The sequence below is a fragment of the Mandrillus leucophaeus genome, unplaced genomic scaffold (genome assembly GCF_000951045.1).
Source record: "Mandrillus leucophaeus isolate KB7577 unplaced genomic scaffold, Mleu.le_1.0 Scaffold154, whole genome shotgun sequence".
NCBI lineage: Eukaryota > Metazoa > Chordata > Mammalia > Primates > Cercopithecidae > Mandrillus > Mandrillus leucophaeus.
The window spans coordinates 613,994-632,300 of record NW_012101521.1 but is presented as its reverse complement, the minus strand read 5'-3'; the positions used below and the strand labels follow the sequence as shown (position 1 = coordinate 632,300).

General features: G+C 46.8%; 1 protein-coding gene across 1 annotated transcript in view; it reads left to right on the top strand.

Annotated features, from left to right (window-relative positions):
• The first annotated feature begins 15,212 nt into the window (after window positions 1-15,212).
• Window positions 15,213-18,307, top strand: part of SGSM1 (small G protein signaling modulator 1) — a 94,793-nt gene continuing 91,698 nt past the window's right edge. The window contains exons 1-2 of the mRNA XM_011975363.1: window positions 15,213-15,282; window positions 17,418-17,580. Coding sequence (XP_011830753.1) covers window positions 15,219-15,282; window positions 17,418-17,580 — 227 coding nt within the window. The 5' untranslated portion in view covers window positions 15,213-15,218. The remainder of the gene's footprint in view (window positions 15,283-17,417; window positions 17,581-18,307) is intronic.

Below are 18,307 nucleotides of genomic sequence, written 5' to 3'. Positions count from 1 at the left end.
ACACTTTTGGTGAGAGTGTAAATTAGTTCAGTCATTGTGGAAGACAGCAACAGTTCCTCAAAAATCTAAAGACAGAAATACCATTCGATTCAGCAATCCCATTACTGGGTATATACCCAAAGGAGTAGAAATCATTCTGTCATAAAGACACATGCACATCAGTGTTCACTGCAGCACTATTCACAATAGCAAAGGCGTGGAATCAACTTAAATGCCCATCAATGGTAGACCGGATAAAGAAAACATGGTGCATATACACCATGGAATACTACGCAGCCACAAAAAAGAATGAGATCAGTCGGGCACTGTGGCTCACGCCTCTAATCCCAGCACTTTAGGAGGCCGAGGCAGGCGGATCACGAGGTCAGGAGATTGAGACCATGCTGGCTAACACGATGAAACCCCGTCTCTACTAAAAATACAAAAAAAGTAGCCAGGCGTGGTGGCGGGCGCCTGTAGTCCCAGCTACTCAGGAAGTTGAGGCAGGAAAATGACGTGAACCTGGGAAGTGGAGCTTGCAGTGAACTGAGATCGCGCCACTGCACTCCAGCCTGGGGAACAGAGCGAGACTCCGTCTCAAAAAAAAAAAAAAAAAGATCATATCCTTCTCAGGAACGTGAATGGAGATGGAGGCCATTATCCTTATCTAACTAATGCAAAACAGAAAGATAAATACGACGTTTTCACTTATAAATGGGAGCTAAATGATGAGAACACATGGATGCAAAGAGGGGAACAACAGACACTGGGGCCTATCGGAGGGTGAAAGGTGGAAAGAGCAGAAAAAATAGCTTGGCTAATAGGCTTAGTACCTGGGTGATGAAATAATCTGTACAGCAAACCCACGTGACATGTTTACCTGTATAAAAAACCTGCACATGTACCCTTGAACTTAAATTTTTTTTTTCTTTAAAAGGAACGTGTTCAAATAGTCTCTTACTTTATCATTTGGTTCAAAGTAGCCTCCAGCTTCTGCTGTGAGACAAGGTGTTCATTAGAACAAGGGCCCATTAGAACAAGGGCCACCTTTGAGTAACCTAGGGCAGATTATATGAAAAGAAAAAATCTGTGCCTCGGTTTCCCCATTCTAAAATGGAATAATTTGGGGACTTAATCATCAGGGTTGTTGTGGTTATACACAGTTCCTGGAGCATAGTGAGTGCCCAAAAAAAGTGAATAATGAGCTTCCCCACCGTAAAGTTCCTGCACACAGGCCACAGTGATCCCAGACCATCACTGCCTCAGGACCACCCCAGACTCCCTGGCATCTATCAGCCTTCAAAGTGGATCAAGCCCAAGCTCACGTCTGAGAGCTGGGAATGGGGAAAGAGTGAGCTGAATTCCAGCTCTTCCTTCCAGGGCTGCCTGGCCCTCTTCCCCTGTCCACAGTCTGGTCTGTGCCCCGGGATGGGTTCGGAGGAGTGTGCAGCCTCCTCTCTTCCTGCATGGAGACAATGCCCTTTTCTGCAGTGTTCAAGGGTAATAACCTGTTACCCTCCTTGCTAATTACCAGCCTTTTCAACTTCATCTCCTGGCCTCAGGTTGTCAGCCTGTCATTAACTCCTGGGGAGATATTCTAACAGGTAGCTGGGATATCAGACTTCTGGGGCGATATAGCCAGTACTGGGTAGCAAAGGTGGGAGAGGTCCTCACTTGTTGGGGCCTGTCCCTTAGGCTGAGAACTACGTGCACACTTAACATCAGCAGCTCCAGATTCATTCCCAAGGTAAGAGGTTTGCAGCCAGCTTCCTGGCTGTGTGACCTCAGGAGAGGAGCTTAACAACTCTCTGAATTTCAAGATCCACAGCTGTAAGTGGACAGCCTTCTCCACTCTGCAGCGTTTGGACTTGAGACAGTGTGTGAAAACTGTCATGGTGGCAACAGGAAACAGATGCCTCCCCCAAACCGAGTACATTAAGGCAAATTTAATAAAGAGGCTATTGACTAAGGCGGTGGGAGGAAGGATGCTGGGAGTCCACAAGGAAGGATGTAGCGCCCCGTGGCTGTTAACAGTAGGAACCAGGAACCATCACCACTCCTGGGTCTGAAGGGGCGGGAGGGAGAGGTTACCAGAAGGGGGCTAGGTGTATGGAGAGGGTCCCCAAACGAGCTGTGGCTGCCAAGTCCCTTCCTTAAGGAAGCTTGAGGTAGCTGGTTTTCTATCCACTCCCGCCCTCCTTTTCTCAGTGTTGTTTCACTCTCCCTCTCTCCTCTTCCTTTCGCTTGAACTCTAATGAAATTTGAGCGCACATGAGAATCCCTGGGCGGGCTTGGGAAACGCCTCCAGCAGTTGGGGAAGGGCGTTAGGGTTAGCATTTGCATTACCAGCCAGTTCCTAGGTGATGCTGATGCTGCTGGCTCATGAGTGAGCAGCTGTGCTACTACTGCATAGCACTTTCCCTGAACCTCTTATCTCATCTGACCCTCGGGCTCACTGCACTAAAAGCCCCTCCTGAACAGGGCTGTGATTCCTCCCCTGAGGCTTTCCACACCTTGCACCCAGTATCACAGCCCTGATTAGAGGGGCTAGGCTTCTGCATCCTGTGTGGCTGAATTTGCGGGCATTGCACCATTTGCAGCTTGTCTCTATTGACTTGGCCCAGATGGGTTCACACTGTAGGTTAGTGGTCCTTGGTGGAGATGGAGGTCAGCGTGCGGGCGGGTTAGGAGGAGGTGCTCTTAGGATCAACACCAGGAGGTGGAGCGAAGCAAGCAGGAGAGGCAGAGGGAGAAGTCAGGCCATGATGCAGCCTCAGGGGAAGCCTTGGCCAGCCCTGCAGGGGGTTCCAAGGGGAGCTGGGATGGCCCTTCCGAGTCATCCTGAGTTGGGGCAAAGTGGCTGGAGGTTTATTCCCCACATGCAGCAGTCATTGGATGTGTGCCTCGTGGGAAGAAGCGAGACCTTGGAAGAGGCTCTCTGGACACCTCCAGAGAGGTGTCCTGTCCCCTGTGGGGCTGGCAATGTCCTGTCTCCCGTGGTCCTGACAGCTGAGGGTCTTTGACAGCTGAGGGTCTTTGACAGTTCTGATGGGATCTGGGTGGTGCGAGGCAGCAACTACCTCATCAGCCAAACTTGGCCAGGGACCTGGGAGGCAGTCAGGGCCTTCTCATGCCCCCTCCACTGCCCTCTCTTCCCATCCTTGGTTCCCATGGCCCCTGTACCCCAAACTCCTTCTTCCCTCAACTCCAAACCAAAAAGCCCTCTTGGTATCCTTTGAGCACACAGGCCCCCAGCGGAGACACCTGCCTATGGCTTTGCCAACAGCCAGCCTCTGCATCTCAATTTTTCTCAACCAGGCCATCCTGTAATACAGAGAAGCAAAAGTCCCCAACGCCCCAACCTAGCGTGCACTGAAACGAAGAATAAACACATCAGTGTTGTTAACCTCCAGGGGCAGTGGTTAGAAAGAGGAAGGGGAAGAGACTGTGTGTTCTGTGTTGTATCACTGAGTCCTGGCGAGGAGACCCAGGTGGTCTGGGTGCATCGTTCATCCCGCGCAGAGAGTCAGGGCAGCAGCCGTCTGCGGGGAGGCCTCCCGGATTCCCAGCTCCCTGACTCAGCCTGTGGCTGTGTTAGGGCAGGCACTCCCGTAGCTGTCCAACACAGTCCTGGGGTTTGGAGATTTGATGAATTAGTTCATCTGACTCCTAGATGTGGGGCAGTGTGTGGTGGAAAGAGGCTTCCCTTAGAGTCAGATTGACCAGGGTTTAAACCTCAGATCTGTTGATGATTTTGGGCACGTAGTAACCAACGCCCCTGAGCTTTAGTGATACTGACTCCCTGGGGCATATGTTATCAGGATTCTGTGCACTCACAGGGTATGTGTGGCAAGTGCCGGGCACATATAAATAAGAGGGTTAGTGTTATTTTCAGAGAGTCATTGGGTGAAGCTTCTAGAGGTGCAGTCAAGAGCGTGGGTTTAGCTTCTGTTTCTGCCCACTATTCACTATATGACCTTCGGCATGTTACTTCATCATTCCTTAGTCTTTCTGCCCCTCGGTCTCATCATCTTAGAACTAGGTATGAAATAGAATCTGTCCTCACAGCACCGTGGAGAGGGCATAATGAGCGAATAATACAGATCAAACCTAGATGCCATCTGTTAGCTGAGTCTGGCACAGGAGAAGGGCTTGGTCAGAGGGAGAGGTGATGAAGAAGATGAGAATGACGAAGATGATGGTAATGGTGGTGCTCTCAGTAGATCTGTTACTTCACTAAGGCTGCCCTAACGGTACACGGAATAGGCAGCTTGAATGACACAAACTGATTTTCTCACAGTTCTGGAGATGGAAGTCCAAGATCAAGGTGTCTGCAGGACTGGTTCCTTCTGAGCTCCATGAGGGAAGCATCTGATCCAAGCCCCACTCCTTGGCTCCTAGGTGGCCATCTTCTCCCTGATCTTCAGATGATCTTCCCTTTGTGTCTGTATCTAAATATCCTCTTCTTCTTTTTTTTCTTAGGTGGAGTTTCACTCTTGTTGCCCAGGCTGGAGTGCAGTGGCTTGATCTCGGCTCATGGCAACCTCCGACTCCTGGGTTCAAGCAATTCTCCTGCCTCAGCCTCCCAAGTAGCTGGGATTACAGGCATCCACCACCACATCGGGCTAATTTTTGTATTTTTAGTAGAGATGGGGTTTCACCATGTTGGCCAGGCTGGTCTGGAACTCCTGACCTCGTGTGATCTACCCGCCTCGGCCTCCCAAAGTGCTGGGATTACAGACATGAGCCACCGTGCCTGGCCAATTTCGTCTTCTCATAAGGACACTTACAATCATATTGGATTAGGACCCACCCTAATGACCTCATTTTAACTTAGTCACCTCTGTCAAGATCTAATCTTCAAAGACAGCACATTCTGAGATAGTACCGTTAAGATTTCCATATGTGGGCCAGGCGCAGTGACTCACGCCTATAATCCCAGCACTTTGGGAGGCTGAGGCGGGTGGATCATGAGGTCAAGAGATCGAGACCATCCTGGCCAACATGATGAAATCCCCATCTCTGCTAAAAATACAAAAATTAGTCGGGCATGGTGGTGGGTGCCTGTAGTCCCAGCTATTCGGGAGGCTGAGGCAGGAGAATCACTTGAACCCAGGAAGCGGAGCTTGCAGTGAGCCAAGATCACGCCACTGCACTCCAACGTGGCAACAGGGCAAGACTCCATCTCAAAAAAAAAAAAAAAGATTTCCACATATGGAATGGAGGTGAAGGGAACACAGTTAAGCCCTTAGCAGTGGGGGAGGTGACATTTTGCATGATCAGGTTCCCGAGGGTGGAAGAGGCACGACAAAGGAAAGGAATGGAGGATGAAGGCATCCCAGACAGTGGGAGGTGGGCACGTCTTTGAGGCCAGAGGAATAAGTGGGGAGACCCTGAGTGGTGGTGCTCACTTGAGGGTGTCTGCTAGTTGGTGACAGAGCTAGAACTTTCCAAGGCTGGCACCTCCCCCTCCCACCCTCCCACCATGTGCTCTGGAGAAAGCTAGGGGTTTGCCACATGTCCTGAGCAAGCTCATAGCTTCCTTTTGTGGAGGGAACAGATGGGGCCCAGTAGCCTCTGTGCTCACCACGAGGGAAGACACAGGCAGGTGGCTGCGTGCCTGCATCAGAGCCTCTCTGGAGGTGACAGCAGATGGTGGACTCCAAGGAACAGGAGGACGTTGGCAGTTTGGCTACAACCTTCAGAGAGGGCCAACCACTGTGTACGGGAGTTGTCAGTCACGTCAGCACTGATCCCAAGAGCTGTCCCAGACTGCGGACCCCCTAAGTAGGCCGTCTGGGCCATGACTCAGGAAAGAGGAGCAGTTCCCTTGGCTGGAGCTGCGAAGTAGACCGGCCTGCTGGAGCCAAATCCAGCCCTCCACTGGTTTTGTGAATAGTTTTATTGGGACACAGCCATGCCCATTATGTATCATCTATGGCTGCTTTCATGCTACAAGGGTAGGGTTTAATAGTTGACATAGAGATCATATTAACCACAGAGCAGAAATTATTTGCTCTGTAGACCTTTACAGAAAAAGTTTGCTGGGTACATGGAATGGGCAACCTGAATGCCATAAACCGATTTTCTCACAGCTCTGTAGATGGGAATTCAAGATCGAGGTGTCTGCAGGACCGGTTCCTTCTGAGCTCCGTGAGGGAAGGATCTGATCCAAGCCTCCCTCCTTGGCTCATAGGTGGCCATCTTCTCCCTGATCTTCACATGATCTTCCCTTTGTATCTACATCAAATTTCCCCTTTTTTTTTTTGAGATGGAGTTTCACTCTTGTTGCCCAGGCTGGTCCTCTGTTTTGGAGTCTAAAGTCTTGGATGTCAGGCCTGGCCCTGGATCTTCCTGGTTATTGCTGATTTAGAGAAATGTCCCCGGCCCTCTTGAGTCTCAGTTGCCTCCTCTGCCAGCGGGGGTTGTATTCGCCTGATGTTGTGAGGCAAGGTAGGCAGGAGAGAGCTTTGCAAACTGCGACTCACTCAAGATACTCTAGTTGTTCTCTGCGTTCAACCTGCTTATCGCCTCCTCCCCCTCCTTTCCTCGTAGGCAAAGCTCTTTTCATACCTGCTCCATACTGCCAATAGTGGCAGTGTTTCCCCCTGCAAAGTTAATTTTGCTGTTTCTTCTTAACTTGATTTTTACCTGCATAAACATGCCTGATGCAGGGAGGTGGGATGCACAGACCAGATGTAACTTGTTCCAGGGCAGCAGGGGTGTCTCTGTTATCATTATTCAAATGCTACTGAATGTTGAGCACACACTGTGTATCAAGCCCTCTGCTAAACGCTTTACCCGCGTCGCCTCGTTTAAACTCCCCATTCATTCAACAGATAGATATTGAGTGCCTGCTCTGTGCCAGTCACTCAGCTGGGTCTTGGGAGTAGAGCACCACCAGATGGCAGAGATGAATTCCTGACCTCATAGAGCGTAGAGGCCACTAAATCAGAGAATTAGGGAATAAGGTAAATCAGCAAAATCATGTAGCGTGGTGGACACGTGAAGGACTATGGAGAGAAAAAAGGTGGAAAAAGGGGTATGTTGGGTATCAAGTGGGGTGCAGGTGGGGGAGTTGCGGTTCTAACTAGGATGATCAGGGTAGGTGACATTTGAAGAAAGAGTTGAGATTGCTGGAGAAAGAGCATTCCAGTCAGAGGGAACAGGAATGGCAAAGGACATGAGATGGGCTCTGCCTGCAGAGATGGGCAAGCAGCAAGGAAGCCTGTGTGTGTAGAGCAGGTGTTGGGATGGGGGAAAGGGACTTTGGAGGTTAGCAGAGGGGCTTCCTTGTGTGAAGTGGTGAGGACCTGAGTTGTCACTCTGGGTGAGATGGGAGTCACGGAAGAGTTCTGGGTAGAGGAGGGACGTGGTTTGATAGAACTTTTCTTTAACTGAAAAATATTCGTTTATTTATACTATGTGAACACATACCATATGTACATTTTAAAATGGTAAAATATACATAATATAAAATTTGCCTTCTTAACCATGTTTAAGTGTACTGTTCAGTCTTGTGTACATTTACATTCTTGTGTGCCAACCTCCAGATCTCTTTTCAAAAGATAAACTCTATACCCGTTAAATAATATCTCCCCATTTCTCCTCTCCCCAGCCCCTGGCAACTGTCATTCTCCTTTCTTTCTCTTTAAATTTGACTAAGTACCTCTTATAAGTGGAATCCTGCAGCATTTATTCTTTTGCGTCTAGATTATTTCACTTAGCACAGTGTCCTCAAGGTTCATTCATATTTTGGCATGTGTCAGAATTTCCTTCCTTTTTAAGGCTGGATAATATTCCATCGTGTGTGTGGACCACATTTTGTCTATCCATTCAGCCATCGATGGACCCTTGGGTTGCTTCCACCTTTTGGCTACTGTGAATAATACTGCTGTGAACATGGGTATACAAATATGACTTTGAGACTTTGCCTTCAGTTCTTTTGGGTATATGCCCATAAGTGGAATGACTGGATCATATGCTAATCGTATGGTTAATCTTTTGAAGAACCACCATACTGTCTACCATAGCAGCTGCACCATTTCACCTGATCATTGCACAAGGGCTCCAGTTTTTCCACATCCCCACCAATACTTACTTTCTGTGTTTTCATAGCAGCCATCCTAATAGGTGTGAGTGGTATCTCATTGTGGTTTTGATTTGCATTTCCCTAATGATTAATGACGTTGAGCATCTTTCCATGTGCTTGTTCGCCATTTGCATATCTTCTTCAGAGAAATGCCTATTCAAGTCCTTTGTCCATTTTTGAATTCGGTTGTTCGTTGTTGAGTTGCAGTTCTTCATATATACTGGACATTAACCCTTTATCACATATATGATTTGCAAATATTTTCTTCTATTTCATGGGTTGCCTTTTTCACTCTGTTTGTTGTGTCCTTTGATCCACAAAAGGTTTTAACTTTGCTGTCCAGTTTATCTATTTTTAATTTTGTTGCTCATGCATTTGGTGTCATATCCAAGAAATCATTGTCAAATCCAATGTCATGAAGCTTTTCCCTTGTTTTCTTATAGGATTTTTATAGTTTTAGCTTGTATTGAAGTCTTTGGTCTGTTTTACTTTAATTTCTGTATGTGGTATAAGGTGAGGGTCCAATTTTATTCTTTTGTATGTAGCTATCCAGTTTTCCCAACACTATTTGTTGAAAAGACTATCCTTTTGTTACCGAAACGCCAGGGGTTTGGTCTAGGTCCTGCCGCTCTTTGCACAGAAAGTCAATCACTGAGATGACAAGTATTGCCAAGGAAGAAGGCTTTAATTGGGTGTTGCAGCTGAAGAGATGGGAGCTCAGCCTCAAATCCATCTCCCTGACTGACTAAAACTAGGTGTTTATATAGCCAGGAAGAAATGCCACAATGTGTAAGAAAACGAGAACTAGGGAGTGACAAGGAAGCAATCATGGTGAATGAGGGGGTCCCCCACCATCTGTGATCTTGTGAGTTTCAGTTCTTTGATACTTTTTTTGAGAGGCCTGAAGGACCTTCTTTGAGGAAGGAACTCAGATAAATACAAGTTTCAAGCTTTTTAAGACCACAAGGGTCAATTTCTATGTTTATCAAAAAGAACAGTTTATGGGGCAATTGGGTCGGTTTCACTTTCTTCTTTGAATGGTCATGGCACCCTTGACAAAAATCATTTGATTATATATGTGAGGTTTTAGTTCTGGGCTCTCTATTCCATTTGTCTAAATGTGTGTGTGTGTGTGTGTGTGTGTGTGTGTAATGCCAGTACCATACTGTTTTGATTTCTGTAGTTTTGTTAAAAGTTTTTAAATCAGGAAGTATGAGACCTTGAACTTCATTCTTGCTGAAGATTTTTCAAGATTGTTTTTCAAAACTGTTTGGTAGTCAGGGTTCCATGAGACATTCCTTGATATTAATTTTAGGATAAATATTTATGTTTCTGCAAAAAGAAAAGCACCATTGGGACTTTGATAGAAATTCCATTATATCTGTCTATTACTTTGGTAATATCAACATTTTAGCAATATTAAGTCTTGTAAACCATAAACAGAAGATGCCTTTCCATTTGTTTGTCTTGTTTTTATTTTGAGATAGAGTCTTATTCATTTGCCCAAGCTGGAGTGCAGTGGTGTGATCATGGCTCACTGCAGCCTCAGCCTCCTGGGCTCAAGCTATCCTCCCACCTCAGTCTCTCAAGTAGCTGGATTGCAGGCACATGCCACCATGCCTGGCTAGTTTTTGTATTTTTGTATTTTTTTGTAGAAGCGAGGTTTCACTATGTTGCCCAGGCTGGTTTCAAACTCCTGGGCCCAAGTGATCCTTTTGCCTCAGCCTCCCAAAGTGCTGGGACTGTAGGCATGAGCCACTGCACAGTGCCTGACCATATTCTTTTAATATGCTGTTGAATTCTGTTTTTAGTATTTTGTTGAGGATTCTTGCATGCATATTTATCATAGATATCGGTCTGTAGTTTTTTTGTGACTGGCTTTGGTTTCAAGGTAATCCTGACCTTATAAAATGAGTTTGGAAGTGTTCCTGCCTCTTTAATATTTTTGGAAGAATTTGAGAATTAGTTTACTTCTTTCAGTGTTTGGTAGAATTCAGCAGTGAAGCCATGTGGTCCTGGGCTTTTCATTATTGGAAGGTTTTAGCTTACTGACAGCATCTCCCTGCTATGATAGGTCTGTTAAGATTTTCTGTTTCTTCATGATTTAGTTTGTATATTGTGTATTTCTAAAAATTTATTCATCTTATCTAAGTTATCCAATTTGTTGACATACATTTATTGGTTTGTAGTATTCTCTTATAATGTTTTTTTCTATGGCATCAGTTGTAATGTCCTCATTTTCATTTCTGATTTTAATTTTGAGAATTCTTTTTTATTCTTAGTCAATCCAGTTAATGTTTTGTCAATTTTGTTGGATCTTTTGGACAAACCATCTCTTGACTTTGTTAGTTTTCTCTGTTGTTAAATTCTCTTTCGTTTATGGCTGCCCTAATCTTTATTTTTAAATTTTTAAATTTTTAACTTTTATGTATATATTTTGAGATGGAGTCTCACTCTGTCACCCAGGCTGAAGTGCAATGGTGCGATCTCAGCTCACTGCAACCTCCACCTCCCGGGTTCAAGTGATTGTCCCGCCTCAGTCTCCCAAGTAGCTGGGATTACAGACATCCACCATCATGCCTGGCTAATTTTTGTATTTTAGTAGAGACGGGGTTTCACCATGTTGACCAGGCTGGTCTTGAACTCCTGACCTCAGGTAATCCGCCCACGTCAACCTCCCAAAGTGCTGGGATTACAGGTGTGGGCCACCATGCCCAGCCTAATCTTTATTATTTCCTTCTTTCTGCCAGCTTTGGTTTTAGTTTGTTCTTCTTTTTCTTGTTCCTTAAGGTGTGCAGGTAACTTGTTTCTTTGAGATCTTCTTTATTTTAATGTAAGCATTTCCAGCTGTAAGTTCCTTCTTAGCACTGCTTTTATAGCAGCCCATAGGTTTGGGCATGTTGTGTTTTTGTGTTTATCTCAATATATTTTCTAATTTCCTTTGAGATTTCTTCTTTGACCCATTTGTTATTTAAGAGTATGCTGTTTATGACTCTTATTTGTGGATTTCATAGTTTTCCTTCTGCTGTTGATTTCTTGTTTTGTTCCATTGTGAATGAGAAAGATGCTTTGTATAATGTCATTTTTTAAAAAAAAGTTTATGAAAGATATTCTCTCTCCTGGAGAGTGTTCCATGTGCACTTGAGAAAAGTGGGCGTCCTGCCATCGTTGGGTGGAGTGTCCTGTACATGTCTGTTAAGTCCAATTGTTGGTTTATAGTGTTGCTAAAGGCCTTTGTTTCCTTATTGATATTCTGTCTGGTTGTTCTATTGACTTACCTTTTAACGAGATCCTTCTGGCTGCATTAAAATGAGCTTCTTAGAAGTGGATGCAGGGAGACCGGTAAGAGTCTACAGCATTGATTCAGCGGAGAGGTGATGGTGACTTAGACTGGGAGGTGGTGGTGGAGGGGCTGAGAAGCGGTTGGAATCTGAAGACATTTTGAAGGTACAGCCAACGTATTTGACTGAATCTTTAGAAGTTGGTGCTTTATTTTTTTATTTTTTTATTTTTTATTTTTATTTATTTATTTATTTATGTTTCCTGAGATGGAGTCTTGCTCTGTCACCAGGCTGGAGTGCAGTGGCATGATCTCGGCTCACTGCACCTTCTGCCTCCCGAGTACTGTTATCCTAAGGGGGTAAAGGAATTTGCCCAAGTTATGATAAGTGGCTCATCCCAGGATTTGAACCCAGGTCTGTCTGTCCCCAAATTCTTAGTTCTTAATTAACCAAGTGCATTCATGAAAGTGCACCTGACCCAGCTGCCTGGAATTCCCACCCCCAGTGCCTCCCTGGAAGTCCTCTACCATCTATGACTGAGCCTGAACTCACTCCCGCTGCCGCTCTATTCCCAAATGTCATCAGGGTTTGGGTGCTTGGCAACTGCCTTCTGGCAGTTTCTCAGCATCACCGTGTCCTGCCGTAGAGGAGCAAAGGAAAGAAGGAGGCAGATTCCTGCAGAGAGGAGAGAGGTGTGCAAATGCCCTGAGACCACGTGGGCTTCATGACATATTGCAGAAGGAGCTCAGCCCCTGGAGTCGGACAAACCTGGGTTCAAACGCCAAATCCAGTCCTCATCTGCTGTGTGACCCCAAACAGATTACGCCACCTCTCTGGGCCTCTCTTTCCTCCCCTGACAAATAGGGATAATAATGTTACTGCTCTATTACCCACAATTATGTTTACAAGAAAATATTTTTTTTTTTCAAATGAAATACTCTACCAAAGCCTGAGTTCAATCATGATTCTTTGAGCCATTCATTTGCAAAGAGAACTTTATTGAGCACATACCATGTGCTGGAACTCGAGGTAGTTGTTGGCACCATAGCCATAAAGCAAGGAGACACAGAGTGCTTGCCCTCATGGGGATCAGAGACTGGCAGGGAAAACAAGTGCTGACCAAATGTTACACGTCTGATGGGTGTTTCTTTTCTTTTCTTTTTTTTTTTTTTTTTCCGAGACAGAGTCTCGCCCTGTCACCCAGGCTGGAGTGCAGTGGCGTTATCTTGGCTCACTGCAAGCTCTGCCTTCTGGGTTCACGCCATTCTCTTGCCTCAGCCTCCTGAGTAGCTGGGACTATGGGTGCCCGCCACCACGCCCAGCTAAACTTTTTTGTATTTTTTAGTAGAGACGGGATTTCACCATGTTAGCCAGGATGGTCTCGATCTCCTGACCTCGTGATCTGCCATCTCGGCCTCCCAAAGTGCTGGGATTACAGGCCCGCCACCAAGCCCAGCTAAATTTTTTTTCTATTTTTAGTAGAGACGGGGTTTCACCGTGTTAGCCAGAATGGTCTCGATCTCCTGATCTCGTGATCCACCTGCCTCTGCCTCCCAAAGTGCTGGGATAACAAGTGTGAGCCACCGCGTCCAGCCTGATGGGTGTTTCAAAAGCAGCTTCTCTAGTAACCCAAGCAGGGGAATTTGATGTCCTGAACCGGTGACATTCCAGCCAGGTCCAAAATAATGGTGATGGGAGGCCAGGTAAGGTTTCAGGTGGAGCTGATGACCTGCATGCAGCTGAAATTTATTTGCAGCACACTTTGCAGACATTCATTGCGTGCCAGGCTCTATGCTCAGTATATGATGATCATTATCTTGTTCAGCCTTCCCAAGCGCCTTGAAGCTGGTGCTATTTCTATAACCTTTTGAACCAAGGAGAAAACTAAGTTTCAGAGAAGTGACATGATTTGCCTGAGGAAACACAGCTAATAGTGAGAAGAGCCAAGATACAGCAGCAGGAGCCTGTACAGGGAGAAAAAAAAAGTGATAAGTTTGAATTTCTACTGTGCCCCCTCCTACTCTGTGACCTTGGGTGGGTCAGTTTGCCTCCATGAGACTCAGTTTCCACATCTGCAAAATGAAGCCAACTTCATGGGCCTCCTTAGATAGTTTTCAGGGTTAGAAATGCTGCAGGCAATGCCCAGCTTGGAGCTGGTGGAGTGCTGAGATCGGGAGCTGTTCACAGGGCTGGTGCTGACTTGGTTGTGTGGGGTGAGGGTGGTGAGCCGGTTCTGGGGGGACACTGCCATGTGTTTCTGCAGAGAAGATGGACAGGGATGCACCGAACTCTGTGTTCAACACCAGGATGTAACCAGAAGGCAGGGAGAGTGGGCAGGGGGAGCCTAGGACAGCTCTCAGATGGATGCATGGATGTGCTGGCCTGGTGGAGTCTGGACGGGCCACAGGACAGTGGGAAAGGGCATGGAAACCCACTGGGTGGGGGTAACTCAGAACTTTGCTTTATTTACCCCAACATCAGAACCCTCAGGGTGATGTAGAGCTGAAACAGGCCTTTGGGATTGTGTTTTCCAACCTCCTCAACCTCAAAGTGGGGTAACTGAGGCCCAGAGAGGAGACGGACCTTGCTTAAATCCCACGGTGACTCTGGGCAGAATCGGGCCCAGAATCCAGTGGAGCAGAAGGGTGTTCAGGCTGCCAGAGGATCGACACCACGAGCAGAGGCACAGCTGCCCTTCGACACTGTGTCCCTGTGCCTGGCACATTACAGGCACCCAGGTGAGAATTCTTGAGGGAGCGAGTGCGCTGGGAAGAGCACACGGCCTGGGTGTCTGTCTCGAGCTGGAACCTGTCTCTGTCAGCCAGCTCTGCCTACCTGGGTAAGTGCCTTTATCTCGCTGAGCGTCTGTTTCCCAAAATAAGATCAGAAACCCGTTTGGGAGGTCTCCAAGCTGGGATTTGAACTCAGGTCTACCTGATTCCAGGGCAGTTTTTTTACCCTGCACTTTCTCGATTCCTTTATATATCTTATTCTTTCATTCATACACTGATTCATTCATTCATCCAGTCATTTAGAAAATGTTGATTGAGCATCTGCCCTGTGCCAGGCACTGTTCTAGGCTGTGCAAATTCAGCAGTGAATGAGGCAGATGAAGTTTCCGCCCTTGTGGAACTTAAATTCTAGAAGAGAGAAACAGATGGCCAACAAATCAACAAAAAGAATGGGAATAGTGGTAGACTGGGTGCCGCGGCTCACCCCTGTAATCCCAGCACTTTTGGAGGCCGAGGCGGGCGGATCACTTGAGGTCAGAAGTTCAAGACAACATAGTGAAACCCCTTCTCTACTAAAAATAGAAAAATTAACCAGACGTGGTGGCGGGCGCCTGTAATCCCAGCCCCTTGGAAGGCAGAGGCAGGAGAATGGCTTGAACCCGGGAGGCGGAGGTTGTAGTGAGCCGAGATCGCGCCATTGCACTCCAACCGGGGCCACCAGAGCAAAACACTATCTAAAAAAAAAAAAAAAAAAGAATGGGAATAGTGGTGCGTGCCCTACAGGAACTAAGATAGGGGATGGGATTGGGGAGGGGTCTGCCTTAGTGTGGTCAGGAAAGGAGATGACATCTTATGTGAACCCTAAGAGAAGCAGCAGCCCACTGTGCAAAGGACCTGAACAAATAATTGATAAAATGGGAAGCATGGAGCTCAGATTAAATGGGAAGCAGGCCTCAGACCTCCAAAAGACAAGATGAGGAGGGGGAAGGAAAGCAGGTATCAAAACATCCTAAACAGCCCGAAAGGCCTTGTGGGGTGCAGTGCAGCCCTTTTGGGGCACCTACACCCAGGTCACCTTGGTCACCTTGGACCTCTTCCCCTCCGGTCACCTCTGCCTTCCAGGTGAAGCAGATCATGGAGGAGGCTGTGACACGCAAGTTTGTCCACGAAGACAGCAGCCACATCATCTCCTTCTGTGGTGAGTCTGTAGCCCGGGAAAGTGGCTTCTTTCTCTGTGGGCAGCCTCGGGGAAGTGGTGTCTTTGAGCCACTGTTTTGCTTTAGACTCTGAAGTTAGTTTTGGATTCCAAAGGGGGACTCCACTGGAGAATTTGAAAATACAGAACAGTGTAGATAAACAATTAAAAATGACTTCTGTACCCCATGAAGAGGTCAGTGTGGTTAACACTGGAGGAGTTGATTGTCTTCCCCTCCCCGTGGGCACCGTTCACACTGACCGTGCCTCAAGTGACACACGGTCTTGCGTCTGAGGAATGGGCTCCCTGTCCATCATTCTGCCTGTGGCTATTGCTAGGTAAAGGGAGAGGGTAGATGGGGACTTTTTAAAAAAGGGAACTAAGAGCCCGTGACATAGCCTGAAGGGTCATGTCCATCTGGCTCAGCAAAGCAGGCAGGCCCAGGGCTCAGAGCGTGACTCAGACATGTCTCCTTGAACCAGCTCTGCTCACAAGCTTCCAGAAATAACCCCATGGCCAGGCTCTTGCTGTACTTTAAGAATGGTAGAGATGGGTTCTGAGTGTCTCTGAGGTCAGGATTATCAGTGTGTACATGGAAGTGGTAGTCTGTCTTTCTATCTCCCTGAAAATGTCTTAATTTAATAATTGGAGTGTCTCGTAATGAAGGACGTGTTCGAATTCCCCTCCCGTGATCTTGGTCCTGTGGAGAGGCCTGAGCTAGGACAGCTGGCCAGCCCATCAGCTGCTGTCCAAATGGCTGGGGGCACCACCCCACAGGGCCCACAACATGCTGAGCACACACCGTGTCCTGGGAGGCCACGGACCTCAGTTCACCCCCTTTTCAGCCAGGCAGACCTGGATCCACCTCTGCCACTTTCTTGAATTGACTTTGGGCAAGATCTTTCTATTTTTTCTTTTTTTGAGACAGGATCTCACTCTGTCACCTAGGCTGGAGTGCAGTGGCGCAATCACAGCTCACTGCAGCTTCAACCTCTTAGGCTCAAGCGTTCCTCCCACCTCAGCTTCCCGAGTAGCTGGGACCGCAAGTATGTGCCACCACACCTGGCAAATGTTTAAATTTTCTGTAAAGGCAGAGTCTTGCCGTGTTGTCAGGGCTGGTCTTGAATTCCTAGGTTCAAACATTCCTCTCTCCTTGGCCTCCCAAAATGAAGATCTTATTTTTTTAAGTGGGATGTCTTTATGTAAACATATAGCTGTACATGCATACACACACACATAATTAGATACATATATGTATGTGTGTGTGTGTATATATATATATTTGTATTCCCAGCCTTTTGTGTGTTCCCGAATATTTTTATTTCCAAATAAAATTGCATGCATGTCCATCTTAAGACTTGCTAGCATACTTACCAATTAACTTAGAGGAATAAAAGTGATAAAATAGTATAATAATTCGGTAGCTCTACTCAAAAGTATTTGGGTGGGAGAAATTTGATGGCACTAAATGAAACCTGAAGAACCTCCTTGAGGTTTCTTTTGTCCGTTGTTTCTTATAAGCCGTTGTCAGGAAGGATTAAACAGTGTCTACAAAGTCTGAATAGACAGCTCACTTACATCACCATAAGCAAATGAAAAGTACTGCATATATAAGTTAAAAGTAAGATATCTAAGAGATCATCTCCTGGAATATTTTAAATCTGTGGGCAGATTAGGCAATATTTGATCATTCATTCAAAACAAACTGTTTTCTAATGCAAAAAAACAAAACAAAAACAAAAAAAACCCCAAAATGATGAGACCAAAACTTGTCAATATTTCTCCTTGCACATAGCAGAACCTTGGTCAAGCTCTGCCCCCTGAGAGCGCTGGTTTGCTCTCTAGAGCTCTTACTTCATGGGTTTTGTCACAAGAATTAGGAAAGGTAAATTTTAACAATTATCTGACACCCAGCAGATGCCTAATAAAGAGTACTTCTTATGTAATCACTTTTTCAATAAACGTTGATTATGCACCTATACAAGTGTGAGCTTCCCGTCTCTTGGCTAAGACAGAGGGTAAGAAGATTGAGAGGGCTCTCCAAGGTTCCTGTGTCTGACAGAAGCTCTGGGACACGCTGGGTGCTGGGGAGCATGGGCAGGGCAGGGCAGGGCCTGCTGACTGCCATGTCCCCGCAGCGGCTGTGGAGGCCTGCGTCCTACACGGGCTTCGGCGGCGGGCGGCCGGCTTTCTACGCAGCAACAAGATCGCAGCCCTCTTTATGAAAGTGGGAAAGAGCTTCCCGCCGGCTGAGGATCTGAGCCGCAAGGTGCAAGACCTGGAGCAGCTGATTGAGAGCGCGTGAGTGCAAAGTGTGGGGCACAGGTGGGAGCAGCTCCCCAGAGAATAGTCCACAGTCCTCCCTGGGCCCCGAGAGAGCCTGCATCCCCGGGCACTCTCTTCACTCCCTATCCTGCTCCTCAAACCCACCAGACTCTTTCTCACCCCAGGGTCTTTGCATGTGCCTCACCCTCCACCAGACTCACCCATCTGATCATCCGTAGCTGCTTTCTTGCCATCATTCAGACCTTCCGTTAGCTCAGAAAATTCCACCCCTCCATGTTCTCTTCGATATCGCCCTGTTTATTTTCCTCCCAGTTGTTGTTGATTGGACATCTGTAGTTATTCATGTCAGGTTTGTTTGATTGTTGTCTATCTCACTTGATGCTGAACTCCATGAGAGCAGGCAACTAGATCTGTTTTCTCCCATTATGTCTCAAGCATCTGGGCCAGTGTCTAGCACCTGGAAGATGCCCAAGAAACAACTGTTGAGTGAGAGCCTACTGGGAGCCACGGCCCATTCTAAATGCAAGGCAACCAAAGTTTGATAGAACCAATATGGTCTCTGTCTGTGTGGACCAGACACGAGGGCCACATATCAATAGGCATATTGTAACACATTCGAATACACTGATTAGAAGTTAAAAAAAAACCCCGGCTGGGTGTGGTGGCTCACGCCTGTAATCCCAGCACTTTGGGAGGCCGAGGCTGGTGGATCACCTGAGGTCAGGAATTCGAGACCAGCCTG